Source organism: Mobula hypostoma, chromosome 1 (genome assembly GCF_963921235.1).
Source record: "Mobula hypostoma chromosome 1, sMobHyp1.1, whole genome shotgun sequence".
NCBI classification, from domain to species: domain Eukaryota; kingdom Metazoa; phylum Chordata; class Chondrichthyes; order Myliobatiformes; family Myliobatidae; genus Mobula; species Mobula hypostoma.
The window spans coordinates 50760570-50777686 of record NC_086097.1 but is presented as its reverse complement, the minus strand read 5'-3'; the positions used below and the strand labels follow the sequence as shown (position 1 = coordinate 50777686).

At 39.8% G+C, this 17117-nt stretch overlaps 1 protein-coding gene across 3 annotated transcripts in view; it reads left to right on the top strand.

Annotated features, from left to right (window-relative positions):
- Positions 1-17117, top strand: part of l2hgdh (L-2-hydroxyglutarate dehydrogenase) — a 39196-nt gene that overhangs the window by 21031 nt on the left and 1048 nt on the right. Inside the window, exons 5-9 of one of the 3 annotated variants that reach the window (XM_063048507.1) lie at positions 1420-1582; positions 3905-3939; positions 7427-7594; positions 9085-9242; positions 11035-11166. In XM_063048507.1, coding sequence (XP_062904577.1) covers positions 1420-1582; positions 3905-3939; positions 7427-7594; positions 9085-9242; positions 11035-11166 — 656 coding nt within the window. Of the gene's footprint in view, positions 1-1419; positions 1583-3904; positions 3940-7423; positions 7595-9084; positions 9243-11034; positions 11167-17117 lie in introns of all 3 variants that reach the window. The other 2 variants (XM_063048499.1, XM_063048509.1) reach the window with 2 other exon arrangements.

The window sequence follows — 17117 nt, the reverse complement described above, 5'->3', positions numbered from 1 at the left end:
GGAAGAAAGAAAATGGGGGAAGAGCACTAGAGGGAGGCGATGGGCAGGCAAGGAAATGAGGTGAGAGAATGGTGGGGGGGGGGGGTCAGTACCAGAAGTCCGAGAAATCGATGTTCATGCCATCAGTTTGGAGGCTACCCAGACGGAATATCATTCTGTGCTCGTCTTCTACCTTTTTCTTCCATGGCCTTCTGTTCTCGCCTATCAGACTCCCTCATCTCCAGCCCTGTATCTCTTTCACCAATCAACTTCCCAGCTCTTTATTTCATCCCTCCCCCTCCCGGTTTCACCTATCATCTGGTGTTTCTCTCTCCTCTCCCCTCCCCCTACCTTCAAATCTACTCCGCGTCTTTTTTTCTCCAGCCCTGCTGAAGGGTCTTGGTGCAAAACATCGACTGTACTTTTTTCCAAAGGTTAATACAATATATTTTGGCATGGTATAGAAACATAGAAAACTGAGAAAACCTACAGTACCATACAGGCCCTTCGGCCCACCATGCTGTACCAAATATACCAATGCTGTGGTATACTGAAGAGTGAAAAAATACATTGCATCCTTTTTGCATTTTACTTGAAAATGCTTATTTTTGAAATTAGTATTTTTTCCTCAAACTCAAATTATAGAAGTTTTCAAAAGCGCTTCTGAAATTTTAATCTGGGTTCTGTTTGATGTATTAATTCGTTACTTAGTTAGAACATGGTGGACCAGTGAAATTTTCAACTGCAGAAGCCTGTGAAGGCACAGTCACTGAATATACTTAAGAAAAAGATAGTTAATTGGACACAAGGGCATTAAGGATTATGAGAAAAGAAATGAAATATGGTATTTAGATACAGGATCAGCCATTATCATGTGGAAAGGATATTTGAATGGCCAAATGGCCCGTTCCCATTTTCTATGACTCTCTATCATAGAATCTACACTATAGTATATGTCCCTGATTTTTTTCTTCTGATTAGAAACAACACATTGAAATGCTGGCTCCCAGGATTAAAAAAAATAAAACATGGTTCATCCTCTTTGATGATGTGCATTAGCTGCTGCAGTTTCTGGAGACTTTTATTTCAATAACCAGTAGCAAGCTAATAAATTCCAGTCTTATATTTTTTTCCATTATTGCTAAACTTTGTTGTTAGCTCATAAGTCTGAGCTAATCATTCTTGCTTCTTTTTTCACACTTTTCTCTCAGTATTGTTAGAAGCATGTTTTGATTATCTTTAATATTAAATACTTTGATGTTTGTGGAAGTTCATGGCTTTAAATATTAACCTATTAACTGGACTAAAACGAAGTTTTATAGAGTTTTAATGTATAAGCACATAAGATAAGTAGTGAGCAGTACTAGTGGCACAAAAAGAACCTGTTATAAGTTGTATTGAACTCTTATGTATTGGCTTTGTTTCTTTATTGTTACATAGGGTTTGATGGCCTTGGATTCTCCAAACACAGGCATTGTAGATTGGAGAGAGGTGGCCCTATCGTATGCAAAAGATTTTTGTGAAATGGGTGGGAATATAGAAACACAGTTTGAAGTAACTGACTTCCAGAGTACTAAAGAAAGTCCTGAAGGCAGTAAAGATGGTAAGTGCAATTTTGTTGTCACGCCATTGAACAGGTTAACTTGAATGCAGTTTTTGACCATTTGATGCAGAAGGCAAACCATCAAGTTTGTGTAGCATACTTCGAAGTAAAGTAGGAAACTGTCAAATATCACTGTCCCTCTTGAGTCTGTCAAATAGCTATACTGCAGTTAAAGAACATCTATAGAGTTCTATAGTATTATAGAGCACTATAAGCACACAAACAGGCCCTATGGCTCATTTAGTCCATGCCGAAGGCTGTTATTCTGCCTGGTACTATCGAGCCGCACCTGTCCACAGCCCCCCCATACCCCTCTCATCCACGTACTTATTCAAACTTCTCTTAAATGTTGCAATCAAACTTGCATCCACCACTTCCACTGGCAGTTCGTACCACACTTGCACTACCCATTTAGTGAAGACATTTCACCCTAAGGTTACCCTTAAATATTTCACCTTTCACCATTAACCTATGACCTCTAGTTCTAGTCTCACCCAACCTCAGTGGAAAAAGCTGCTCACATTTACCCTGCCTGTACCCGTCATAATTTTGTATACCTCTATCAAATCTCCCCTCATTCTCCTACACTCCAGATATAATTTATATTGGAGAGCTACAATTTAGTAATTGTTATTAAATAGTCTAAATCACATTATATTGTGGAGTGAATCTACTGAGCTGATGACTCTGAAATGCACACACAATTTTTATGAATGTGCAAGTACTTAAATTCATTAGTTTGTGGCTAAGGTCCTTAATGATCTGAGGAAGTGTTGCAAAGAAACAACACCATATAAGCATGTGCTCTAGTATGTACAAGAGGGTTTTAGATATTGTCAATATTACGTGCAACGTTGGTAGTACTGCAGTACACTAAGCAGTATTGCATCCGTATTGTACTGTCTCAGTACTTTTATATTTGTGTGCTGTAGCACTTACTTTTTATTTGCAGTTATTTTGTAAATAACATTATTCTTTGCATTTCTGGTCAGATGCTAAATGCATTTTATTGGCTTTGTATCTGTACTCGGCACAATGACAATAAAGTTGAATCTAATCTAATCTAATCTAATTTTTCCACCTAAAAGGAAAAAATAAAAAGTAAATCTATTACCTGGGTCTCTGTTCACTTTGAAAAGTTCTGGCATCGTAGTGGTTTATACCCTGATGTTCTTACCCGGTCAGAGTGGTGTTACAGCTACTGTGGCACTTATCCATGTTTATTAAGGAAATGAGATTCATGCAAAATATAAAATTAGCAGACACTAATTAAGGTTGACACATGAAGAAGTATTGTAAAAGTATTGTTTAAAATAAATGACCACCTGACACAATAAATTAATATGAGGACACAAGACTGTACCTGCTGCTAGAATCTGAATCGCACAATATCTACGGGATCAAAGTGAAGGTTGACATTTCTCATTATGACCCTGTCTCAGGACTGAGAGTGTGGAGGGAAGATGACAAGTGTGTGTAAATGACGGAGAGGTGTGACCAAATAAGGAAGGGATGATAGGCAGATGTGGGAAGGTAATAAGAAGGGGGGTGGTGGAGAATGGACAAGGGGATCAAGGCACTGAGTGGACATGTAGGAGTAGAAAAGGAACCTAAGGAGTAGATTACCTAAAATTGGACAATTCATAGTTCTTACCACTGGGTGAGAGTTCATCAGGTTTGCCTTTGGCCTCGCTGTGGCAGAGAAAGATGTCTAGTATACTATTTTGTATTTAATGAATTCTTGCTTACAGTTATTTACAAATTTCAAGCTGGGTTACAGCAGACTAATGGCACAAGCTTTACTGAAGCTTTCAGTGTAAATGATGTGTGCTGCAGAAGACATCATAACTATTGTGGTAGGAAATGCTTGTAAAATGAACTTGTTTTCATCAGGGCAAGGTGGAACAAGAATCAAGATTGTTTAATGTCATTTCCGGTACACAGGTGGAAAGGAAAATGAAATTATTGTTACTTCGGATCCAATGCAGCAGAAAAAATACACAATAAAATAAAGAAGACAATTTTTTAAAAAACATGATAAATATAAATACATAAGGTAGATTATATACAAAGTAAGCGTCTGTCAGTTTGTGCAATATATGATCCTGAATTAATAATCTCTAACGAGGAAAATTAAATTCAAGGAAGTGTTTTTCTCAAAAATAATATTTTGCTCATAATTTTAGCTAAGAAAAAATAATGTTTTATTTTACTTGATCAATAGTTCAACCTCCATTGCTATTTTTAATTGTTAAGTTTATTGCTTGAGCATGACTTGTCATCTTAGAAACCATGCATCAAGTTCAATATTATTATTTTTAGGTTTAAAGTATCCAATTACCATCAGGAGTCTAAAGGTAAAGATTTGTTTAATTTCTATTATTGTGCTAGGTAGCAGAATGAGTTTCATTATTATATTACTGAATTTGTTATATATTTAAGAAGGCTTTTATTTTTCTCTGCAACATACATCAAAGTTGCTGGTGAACGCAGCAGGCCAAGCAGCATCTATAGGAAGAGGCGCAGTCGACGTTTCAGGCCGAGACCCTTCGTCAGGACTAACTGAAGGAAGAGTGAGTAAGGGATTTGAAAGCTGGAGGGGGAGGGGGAGATGCAAAATGATAGGAGAAGACAGGAGGGGGAGGGATAGAGCCGAGAGCTGGACAGGTGATAGGCAAAAGGGGATACGAGAGGATCATGGGACAGGAGGCCTAGGGAGAAAGACGGGGGGGGGGTGACCCAGAGGATGGGCAAGAGGTATATTCAGAGGGACAGAGGGAGAAAAAGGAGAGTGAGAGAAAGAATGTGTGCATAAAAAGGAGTAACAGCTGGGGTACGAGGGGGAGGTGGGGCCTAGCGGAAGTTAGAGAAGTCAATGTTCATGCCATCAGGTTGGAGGCTACCCAGACGGAATATAAGGTGTTGTTCCTCCAACCTGAGTGTGGCTTCATCTTTACAGTAGAGGAGGCCGTGGATAGACATGTCAGAATGGGAATGAGATGTGGAATTAAAATGTGTGGCCACTGGGAGATCCTGCTTTCTCTGGCGGACAGAGCGTAGATGTTCAGCAAAGCGGTCTCCCAGTCTGCGTCGGGTCTCACCAATATATAAAAGGCCAGATCGGGAGCACCGGACGCAGTATATCACCCCAGTCGACTCACAGGTGAAGTGATGCCTCACCTGGAAGGACTGTTTGGGGCCCTGAATGGTGGTAAGGAAGGAAGTGTAAGGGCATGTGTAGCACTTGTTCCGCTTACACGGATAAGTGCCAGGAGGGAGATCAGTGGGGAGGGATGGGGGGGACGAATGGACAAGGGAGTTGTGTAGGGAGCGATCCCTGCGGAATGCAGAGAGGGGGGGGAGGGAAAGATGTGCTTAGTGGTGGGATCCCGTTGGAGGTGGCGGAAGTTACGGAGAATAATATGTTGGACCCGGAGGCTGGTGGGGTGGTAGGTGAGGACCAGGGGAACCCTATTCCTAGTGGGGTGGTGGGAGGATGGAGTGAGAGCAGATGTACGTGAAATGGAGGAGATGCGTTTAAGAGCAGAGTTGATAGTGGAGGAAGGGAAGCCCCTTTCTTTAAAAAATGAAAGCATGAACATTGACTTCTCTAACTTCCGCTAGGCCCCACCTCCCCCTCGTACCCCAGCTGTTACTCCTTTTTATGCACACATTCTTTCTCTCACTCTCCTTTTTCTCCCTCTGTCCCTCTGAATATACCTCTTGCCCATCCTCTGGGTCACCCCCCCCCGTCTTTCTCCCTAGGCCTCCTGTCCCATGATCCTCTCGTATCCCCTTTTGCCTATCACCTGTCCAGCTCTCGGCTCTATCCCTCCCCCTCCTGTCTTCTCCTATCATTTTGCATCTCCCCCTCCCCCTCCAGCTTTCAAATCCCTTACTCACTCTTCCTTCAGTTAGTCCTGACGAAGGGTCTCGGCCTGAAACGTCGACTGCGCCTCTTCCTATAGATGCTGCTTGGCCTGCTGCGTTCACCAGCAACTTTGATGTATGTTGCTTGAATTTCCAGCATCTGCAGAATTCCTGTTGTTTTTTTTATTTTTCTCTAGTAACTCCACAATGAATCTTCATCAAAGAATGCTAAATAGGGATGTATTTTGGACTTTTAGATCGGAACATAAATGCAGTATGTGGTTAAAGTTTCCTTCTTCAAAGGACTTCATTTTTATGTAAAGACAGTTGGAATGTGCTTGTCACGAAACAGAAGATAAAGTTTGAACTTTATTCAGCGCAGGTTTTCCATCTTACCACAGAAAGCAAACAATCATGGCTGTAGTAAGCAAAAATATTCATACTGCAGTGGTAGGTGTTGAAGCAAGTTGTTAGAAAGTAGGTATTTTTATATCTGAAAATATTTTATATTTTATAAAAAATATTTTATATTTTTATATTTGATGTGCTTCGTCTGAGAATGCTTCTGAAAATACTATATACCTGATCATTAGTATTTGAGCAAGTGTGAACTTTTGGGTAAATTTCTGTCAGGTATCACAATGAGTTATAAATTTACAGAACCTGTTGCAAGTTGATACACAACAAGGGCTAAATTGAAAGGGTGCAGAGAAAATTTACAAGGATTTTGCCAGGAGTTGACCACCTGAGTTATAAGGAGAGGTTGAATAGAATAAAACTTTGTTCCCTAAAGCATAGGTGAATGAGCTTTGATAAGGTATACATAATTATGAGGGGTATAGATAGGGTAAATGCAGGATTTTTCCATTGAGATTGGGTGAGACTAGAATTGGAGGTCATGGGTTAAGGGTGAAAGGTGAAATGTTTAAGGGGAACATGAGGAAACCTTTTTCACTCTGAGGGTGGTAAAAGTGTGAAATGAGCTGGCAGCGGAAGTGATGGATGCAGGTTCAATTTCAACATTTAAGAGAAATTTACATGGTACATGGATGGAGGGCAGTATGTAGGGCAGTCTGGGTGCAGGTCAATGGGACTAATCAGATTAATAGTTTGGCATGGACTAGATGGGCTGAAGGTCTTTTTTTCTCTGCTATAGTGTTCTATGGCTATAAATCAAGAATTCAGGCTTTGAGGAGACATTAGAAGATCAGGACAATGGTTACGCATGTAGTTAAATTTTGCAAGAAAATTCATAAGAGCAGGTGGTGAGCTGGTGCAAGTTGAGAAGAGGGATTCACGGCAAATTCCATAGAATTACATTTTCAATGAAGGACTTCTAGGGTTTTGCAAATTTAGTGTGACCTGAGACCATATTGCAAGGTACCAAATCAGTGGAAGTCATCAAGAAAAGAGGTCATAGGTGAGCACAGTTTGGATGGGGATTGCTGTTTGCAGAGCTCAGAACTAGAAAGGCTGGCAGAAATTTATTGTGGGGGTGGGGTGAAGGCTGCAAATTGATGGACTGGAGAGGACAGAGGTACGAGTGAAAGCTTCACCAGTGATGGGGCTCTGGGTAATCCCAAAAGTGATATTCCTTATGACCATGTGGATTTCTTTCCACATTCCAAAAATATACTGGTAGATTAACTGGCTATTGTAAATCAACTCACTATGTAGGTAAGAATCCATCGATCAAAGAGGCGTCAATGGGCATTTGAGAGAGAATACATTGGAAGGTTACAGGGAAAATAGAGAGGGCAAATTAAACTGATGCTTTTGCTTTGCTAGGAGATAGTATGGACCCAATGTGCTATAGGTCTTAATAAATAAGAACTTGTATTAGTTTCATTACAATTCAAAGCTAATTGAAAAACAATTAAGGGAAAAGTCTGCAAAAAAAGCTAATCTAAATACACTTGCCACAATGTCAGTTTGTTTGGTATATTTCATTGGTGTTTTTTTGTTTTTAAGCAGAAAACTGCAATACAGTGCAGGTATGTTGTGACATGTGGAGGTCTCCATTCAGATAGGCTTTCACAGAAATCTGGTTGTAGCTATGATCCGAGTATAGTGCCTTTTCGAGGAGATTACCTGGTGCTAAAACCAGAGAAGCGCTATTTAGTAAAAGGGAACATTTATCCTGTAAGTATTTAAGATACACTTAATAAATCTAATTAGATTTGATTAATTTCATAAAAGATTTCATATTTTTACATTCTTCTAAAATTCTTACAATTCCACATTTTGTTCAACATTCACAAATGGCATAGTTTGATTGTAGTTTCACATTCTGTTCCATTTCTTAGTTTAAATATATCTTTGAAATAAATTGGTGTTCATTTTTGTACATTGTTTTCATACTACTCTTTTATACTCCTTGAAGCTTACTATAAATTTCAATAATTGGATGCACATATGTACTTGTGGAATTGTATATTGAGTTTATATATTTGAATTACAAATATTCTTGATCTTAAAATTGTTAATGTAAATAGAAATGTGCACTTGAATCTGGTGTCTCTTGGGTTAATTATGTTTTTCGTACTGAATTGTTGTTAACAGAACAATAGAGTGTAGAAACAGGCCCTTCAGCCCACGATAGCAGTGCTGACCATGATGCTAGGTTAAACTAAACCTGCACATGATATGTGTCCCTCCAATCCCTGCATGTTCATGTACCTGTCTAAATGCCTCTTAAATGTCACTATTCTACCACCCTGCACATCTGTTTTAAACCTTGCCGTTATCACCTTAAAGTTTTGTCCTCTGGTACTTAATATTTCTACTGTATGGGAAAGGAGACTCTCATCTGTGCCTCTCATAATTTTATAAGTCTTTATCAGATCTCCCTTTAGCCTCCAACGCTCCAGGAAAAAACAATCCAAGTTTCTCCAACCTCGCCTTATAGCTAATACTCACACTAATCGAGGCAGCATCCTGGTGACTCTCTTCCACACCCTTCCCAAAACCTCCACATTCTTTCTGTAATGGAGTGACTATAACTGCACGCAATGCTCCAAATGAGGCCCAACCAAAGTTTTATACATCTGAAACATGACTTTCTGATTCTTGTACTCCATGGCCAGACTGAAGACAGTGTTGCTGTATGCCATTTTTACCACTCTCTTACTTCTGTTGTCACTCTCAGGGAGCAATGGACTTGGACCCCAAGATCCCTCGGCACATCCTGCCATTGACTGTATACTTTCCCCTTGCATTTGACCTCTGAGAGTGCAACATCACACACTTGTCCAGATTAAACTTAATCTGCTATATTTCTGCCCATATATGCATCAGATCTGTTGCCTGCTAATTCCTTCAACAACCTTCTTCATTATCGCATTATCAGCAATTCTACCAATTTTTAAGTTTAGAAAATATTTACTTTCAAGTGAAGGGCAGAACCTTTATAGACAAGAGGAAGGTTTGTTGCAGTAAGAGACAAAGGCTGTCAGCCTTTGCTCTCTAACCTGCTAAACTCCATGCCATTTAACTAACTGCATTTTCTCTGAACTTGTGTCCAGTTCTTTGATTTTTTTTTAATATTGAACTAGATTATCGAAATGGAAAGTCTTTGTTTAATTCCCTGTCTATATCTATAATAATCCTTTAAGCTGTCCTTTATTTTTTAGGTTCCAGATCCAAAGTTTCCTTTTCTTGGTGTACACTTTACACCGAGAATGAATGGGAGCGTCTGGCTTGGACCCAATGCAGTTTTGGCATTTAAACGCGAAGGTTACAATGTTTATGATTTTGACCTGCATGATTTTAGAGAAGCAATATGTTATAGGTATGCCCAAGATTTCAGATATATGTTGAATGTAGAACAAAACTATGAAATCCATAATATGAAAGCATATTTTTCAACATTGACAATATAAAACCATAAGATATAGGAGCAGAAGTAGGCCATTTGCCCCAGCAAGTCTGCTCCACCATTCAATCATGGGCTGATCCAATTCTTCTAGTCATCCCCACTCCCCTGCCTTCTCCCCATACCCTTTGATGCCCTGGCTAATCAAGAACCTATCTATCTCTGTCTTAAATGCACCCAATGACTTGGCCTCCACAGCTGCTCATGGCAACAAATTCCACAGATTTACCACCCTCTGACTAATGGGCCACTTCTTTGCCCATTCCCCTAAACTATCTAAGTCTCTCTGCAGGCTCTCTGTTTCCTCAACGCTACCCATTTCTCCACCTATCTTTGTATCATTGGCAAATTTAGCTGTAAATCCATTAATACCATAGTCCAAATCATTGACACACAGTGTTAAAAAGCAGCAGTCCCAACACCAACCTCTGTGGAACACTACTGCTAACTGGCAGCCAGCCAGAATAGGATCCCTATGCTCCCACTCTCTGTTTTCTGCTGATCAGCCAATGCTCCACCCATGCTAGTAACTCCCCTGTAATTCCATGGGCTCTTCTCTTGCTAAGCAGCCTCATGTGTGGCACCTTGTCAAAGGCCTTCTGAAAATCCAAGTACACCACATCTACTGCATCTCCTTTGTCTACCCTGCTTGTAATTTCCTCAAAAAATTGCAATAGGTTAGTCAGGCAGGGTTTTCCTTTCAGGAAATCATGCTGGTTTTGGCCTATCCTATCATGTGCCTACAGGTACTCTATAATCTCATCCCTAACAATTGATTCCAACAACTTTCCAACCACTGATGTCAGTGGTTCTGACATGCCTTTTGTATCTCCTGCTATAATTTGTAATCCACTTCCCAGCTGCTGTTTGGAGGCCTGTATACAACTGTCATTAGGGTCCTTTTATCCTTGCCATTTCTTAACTTAACCCATAAGAGCCTCTACACCTTCCGATCCTATGTCATCCCTTTCTAATGATTTACTATTATTTCTTATACACAAGGCCACAACACCCCCTCTGCCTAGTAACCTATCTTTTGGAAACACCGTATATCCTTGGATGTTCAGCTCCCAATGGCAGCTATCCTTTAGCCAAGTTTCAGAGATGGCCATAACGTCATACTTGCCAATCCGTAGCTGAATTTCAAGATCGTTCATTTTATTTCTTATGCTGCGTGCATTTAAATAAAACACTTTCAGTCCAGTATTTGTTGCTTTCTGTTGTAAATCATCCCACTGGCTACGATTATGCCTCATCTCCTTCCTGGCCTTCCTATCATCTAACAATATGGTTAAGTTTCCTGTTCACATTCTTGAACGTACCTGCTCATTAGTGGTAAAATGGAAATGTGAAAACACATTGCAATAGTCATTTTAATTACTTGACATAAATGGCTCTGAGGTGTTTGTTATTTTTATGCCCCGGCTTCCGCAAGTAACGTCATTCGCATATACAAAACGTAAGCCTTCTATTTTGGATTGTATTTCAGAGATGTAACAAAACTTCAAGTTCATATCACATATTTTGTTTCTGTGGTGTTAAACATGTATTTTGAATTAAAATTTTAATCTTAAAGCAGAAATTGGTCATATGTTAATTAAAAAACACTTCTTGGTGTTTTAAGTTTGAACGTGGTTTCTAATAGGTATCTTCAGATTTGTACACTTCCAGAAGCGTAAAAACTAACTCTTCACTCTCCCTTTACCAGTGGGGTTCAAAAACTTGCCATGAAACATGTTGTATTTGGTATAAATGAAATGTATAGAGGAATCATTATCAGTGCCCAAGTGAAACAGCTTCAGCGGTATATTCCACAGCTTACCGTCAATGACGTTATGAGGTAAGGAGAAAGATTGTTTAGCACATTGAGTCTTGCATGTTTTGACTTATTGCTTCTTCTCTGCTTCTTTTGTATTTCTCAATTATAATCCAAAGATCACATAGTATTATAAAAATGTTGGGTTAAGTTAATTGTATTCAAAAATGTTGGAGATTATGCAGTCTACAAATAAACTGTTACTGTTTCAATTAATTACTATTTTTCCACAGTATTCTTATGTGAAAAGAGGCCATATTTAACGTTGGCATACTGAGTTAAAGATTTACGTAATTGGTTGTGATAGCTAAATATTAAATGTTGCTTTCTTTTCAAAAGCTAAATTTGTATCCTGTGCCATTTTCAGATCTGTATTGAATAGATGAAGTTCAGAGACTTTTAGATCTTGGCATGCATGATGGCTAATATTTCAGGTTTAAATCAGCAATCAATAAAGCCAATGGATGTTTGTATATACGACCAGCAAAGCAGACGACCAGTCAGACTGGGTCAATATCAAAATAATAGACAAGTTTGTATTTTCAAGAGTAGCACTTGGAGACAATAAGTGGATGAGTTATTGAAGGATCAACACTACTGAATATGGCCATATTTAATTTGCCATATTAATTACATGTTGTATCTACATTCTAACCCCCTATGAGTATACTTTGTTCTCTAAATATAGCCTTGCACTGCTTTTCTCTTTTTCTAACCATAGTGAATAACTTCACACTCCTTGATGCTGTATTCCATTTCCCAGTATTTTGTCCATTGACTTAACCTGCATATGTCTGCTTTACAAACTGTGTCCTCCTCACTCCTATGTTTGCATTCCTTTGGGTGCATTAGTTTTTTATTAAGACAGCTCTTTGTAGATCAAGGATGACTTAATCTACAAAACCTGAGTGAAAGTCTAATTCTAACCCTAAAGAGGCTAATGAGAAAAATGCAAACTCTCCCAGAGATGGTGCGGATTGAGGCTGATGGAGTGTGAAGGTGAGTAAGTACTTCAGGAGGTGGTCAGACACAGGGCTTTTGATGCATGTCCATAAGACCATAAGACAAAGGAGCAGAAGTAGGCCATTCAGCCCCTTGAGTCTGCTCCGCCATTTTATCATGAGCTGATCCATTCTCCTATTTAGTCCCACTCCCCCGCCTTCTCACCATAACCTTTGATGCCCTGGCTACTCAGATACCTATCAATCTCTGCCTTAAATACACCCAATGACTTGGCCTCCACTGCTGCCCATGGCAACAAATTCCATAGATTCACCACCCTCTGACTAAAAAAATTTCTTCGCATTTCTGTTCTGAAAGGGTGCCCTTCAATCCTGAAGTCATGCCCTCTCGTACTAGACTCCCCCATCATGGGAAACAACTTTGCCATATCCACTCTGTCCATGCCTTTCAACATTCGAAATGTTTCTATGAGGTCTCCCCTCATTCTTCTAGACTCCAAGGAATACAGTCCAAGAGCGGACAAATGTTCCTCATATGTTAACCCTCTCATTCCTGGAATCATTCTAGTGAATCTTCTCTGTACCCTCTCCAATGTCAGCACATCCTTTCTTAAATAAGGAGACCAAAACTGCCCATAGTACTCCAAGTGAGGTCTCGCCAGCGCCTTATAGAGCCTCAACATCACATCCCTGTTCCTATACTCTATTCCTCTAGAAATGAATGCCAACATTGCATTCGCCTTCTTCACTACTGACTCAACCTGGAGGTTAACTTTAAGGGTATCCTGTATGAGGACTCCCAAGTCCCGTTGCATCTCAGAACTTTGAATTCTTTCCCCATTTAAATAATAGTCTGCCCGTTTATTTTTTCTGCCAAAGTGTATAACCATACACTTTCCAACATTGTACTTCATTTGCCACTTCTCTGCCCATTCTTCCAATCTATCCAAGTCTCTCTGCAGACTCTCCGTTTCCTCAGCACTACCGGCCCCTCCACCTATCTTCGTATTGTCAGCAAACTTAGCCACAAAGCCATCTATTCCATAATCCAAATCGTTGATGTACAATGTAAAAAGAAGCGGCCCCAACACTGATCTCTGTGGAACACCACTGGTAACCGGCAACCAACCAGGATAGGATCCCTTTATTCCCACTCTCTGTTTCCTGCCAATCAGCCAATGCTCTATCTATGTATGTAACTTTCCCGTACTTCCATGGGCTCTTATCTTGTTAAGTAGCCTCATGTGTGGCACCTTGTCAAAGGCCTTCTGAAAATCCAAATATACAACATCCACTGCATCTCCCTTGTCTAGCCTACTGGTAATTTCCTCAAAAAATTGTAATAGGTTTGTCAGGCAGGATTTTCCTTTAAGGAATCCTTGCTGAGTTCTGCCTATCTTGTCATATGCCTCCAGGTACTCTGTAACCTCATCCTTGACAATCGACTCCAACAACTTCCCAACCACCGATGTCAACAGGTCTATAATTTCCTTTTTGCTTCCTTGCTCCCTTCTTAAATAGCGGAGTGACATTTGCATCTTCCAGTCTTCTGGAACCATGCCAGAATCTATCGACTTTTGAAAGATTATCGCTAATGCCTCCGCAATCTCCACAGCTACTTTCTTCAGAACACGAGGATGCATTCCATCTGGTCCAGGAGATTTATCTACCTTTAGCCTACTCAGCTTCCTGAGTACTTTCTCTGTCGTAATTGTGACTGCGCACACTTCTCTTCCCTGCCACCCTTGAGTGTCTGGTATACTGCTGATGTCTTCCCCAGTGAAGACTGATGCAAAATACTCATTCAGTTCCTCTGCCATCTCCTTATCTCCCATTACAATTTCTCCAGCATCATTTTCTATCGGTCCTATATCTACTCTCACCTGTCTTTTACTCTTTATATACTTAAAAAAGCTTTTAGTATCCTCTTTGATATTATTTGCTAGCTTCCTTTCATAGTTAATCTTTTCTCTCTTAATGACCTTCTTGGTTTCCTTTTGTAAGGTTTTAAAAACTTCCCAATCCTCTGTCTTCCCACTAATTTTTGCTTCCTTGTATGCCCTCTCCTTTGCTTTAACTTTGGCTTTGACTTCTCTTGTCAACCATGGTTGCATCCTTTTTCCACTCGAAAATTTCTTCTTTTTTGGAATATACCTGTCTTGCACATTCCTCATTTCTCGCATAAACTCCAGCCATTGCTGCTCTGCTGTCTTTCCCACCAGTGTCCCTTTCCAGTCAACTTTGGCCAGTTCCTCTCTCATGCCACTGTAATTTCCTTTACTCCATGAAATACCGACACATCAGATTTCAGCTTCTCTTCTTCTAATTTCACAGTGAACTCAATCATGTTATGATCACTGTCTCCTAAGGGTTCCTTCACCTCAGTCTCTCTAATCACCTCCAGTTTATTACACAATACCCAATTCAGTACAGCCGATCCCCTAGTGGGCTCAACAACAAGCTGTTCTAAAAAGCCATCTCGCAGACATTCTACAAATTCTCTCTCTTGAGATCCAGTGCTGACCTGATTTTCCCAATCTACTCGCATGTTAAAATCCCCCACAATTATCATAACACTGCCCTTCTGACAAACCTTTTCTATTTCCAGTTGTAATTTGTAGTCCACATCCCTGCAGCTGTTTGGAGGCCTATAAATAACTGCCATCAGGGTCCTTTTACCCCTGCGATTTCTTAGCTCAACCCATAAAGATTCTGTACCTTCCGATCCTATATCACCTCTTTCTAATGATTTAATATCATTTCTTACCAATAAAGCCACGCCTCCCCCTCTGCCTAGGACTTTGAGCACATCCTTGAATCTTATAGTTGCTTCCATGACAAGGATTGGAATAGATTGTCTATTTCAGGAGTCTGGTGTTAGGCGTGTAAGTAACATGGAAATGAAGTGACAATATTTGTGGTAATTCTTCAGTGCCTTGAAATATATGGTACATATGCTGCAGGTTATCCAGGTCTCAAAAGATTATAGGAGGGCAAAGATTTAATATCATTTCTTACCAATAAAGCCACGCCTCCCCCTCTGCCTACCTTCCTATCCTTCCGATACACCGTGTATCCTTGGATGTTCAGCTCCCAGAGACATGCATGCCAGAGACATCCCAGAGACATGTCCTTGAGGATCTCAGTACGGTTTGCTTACTCCTCCTCCACTTTCAGTGTTTGAGTCAGAGGCCCCCCAGAGTAAGTTAAGATGTTGTATTTCTTCAAGGACTTTGAGCACATCCTTGAATCTTATAGTTGCTTCCATGACATGGATTGGAATAGATTGTCTATTTCAGGAGTCTGGTGTTAGGCGTGTAAGTAACATGGAAATGAACTGACAATATTTGTGGTAATTCTTCAGTGCCTTGAAATGTATGGTACCTATGCTGCGGGTTATCCAGGTCTCAAAAGATTATAGGAGGGCAAAGAATGCTGCCGCCCTGTAGACCATGAGTTTGTCAGATCTGACATTTAGATCTTCAAATAATCTTTTCTCCCAATTGACCAGAGTGTGTATAGGCACATTAAAGGTGTTGCTACGCTTCATCATTAATGTCTGCCCTTACGATAATAGTATTTCCAGACTTTCTGTGCTGCAGGTTGTGTTTGCTTATACCAGATGTTTACATTGTTCCCAGATGCATATCTGGTGATGAGGCCAGGTCATCATGAGCTGGGTATTTGTCTTAGAGTTGTAGGTATCTTATGCAGTTGGCAAATATGCAGAGTGCTGATTGAACTCAGTAGGGTCCCCCTATGGTGAATCTTGTGCTTCACTATTCTGATGAATGCAAACAGGAGCTAACATGATTGGCCCTTATGCATGCTGATGATACAAGCCTGAAAAGCACCTCCTACTTATCCTTCCCAAAAATATGTTTTCCTCATGGAAAAATCTGTATCAAACTGGATAAGCGATTGATTTGGAAGAGTCTGAGTGTCCATCATTAATGTTGCAAATTAGTCTATATTGGTGAATATGATTTCACTCAAACTTTATAGATTTTTGTCAAGGTTTTTCTTTTGGCAAGATGCATATAAGCATCATTTGTTGTGTTAGAACAGCAAGGACCATTCAACAGTTTTGTTGAATTAGTTGGTTTCAGCCATAACTGTGGTACAGCTAGGATAGTCTTACAGATTTTGTAATATAAGTGGGGACTGTTATTGAAAGGAAAGGTAACTTCAATCATATATTTTTGTTTACATGAGTGTTTACAGAAATTTTTAAAAATTCTAAATCTGTGTGATGAGCAGGATATGCCTATTGTCTGTGTATGTTACAATTAATGTTAATTTCATGAACAGTGCTCTTACTGTGTTCTGGTGAGTAGAAGAACTCTTGTGGTCACTATTATTTGTTTGCCAATTAATTAATAAAGAATCCATGAAGTAAGATATAATATAAAATGTAGTGTCCAGCATCATCCTACCCTGGAGTGCCAAACTAAGCAAGTTCATTCCCGAAGTTTTAATCTCAAGAAGCTTTCTACCATTTAGCAGTACAAGTGCATTGAAAATTTGCAGCAATGGCAGGACTGTTACCAGCAGGTGTCACTCATGGACAAGGTCTAGGAGATTCCAGTTGGGTGTGTGAGAGATCAGCTTCACAAGCAGATAGGGTTAGAACACTGGGCTCAGCAGGAAATGAGCAGCTCTTGCTAGTCCTGACAGTAGAAGAAGGTAAGCTAACTGCTTAACAGCTGATAGCTGGAACTGTCAGAGTGCTGCATTAAATTCCCAAACTAGTTAATGTACACACTAACTACAAATGCTAAAAGAAAAGATTAATAGACCTGACTAACTTCAAACATCAACACATTCTAAGAGATGGGCACAATGAATATAATTTGTGATTTTGAATATGACTTTGATACTGTGCCAAAGCCAAAACATGAGTTTGAACCTTCTTTAATATGGGTTCCTTGTCAAAATATGTCGGGGTTTTGATGAAACTAATATTGAAGTGGAAGTGAATAACCAGGCAGGTTGTATTTAGAGGAATATCAC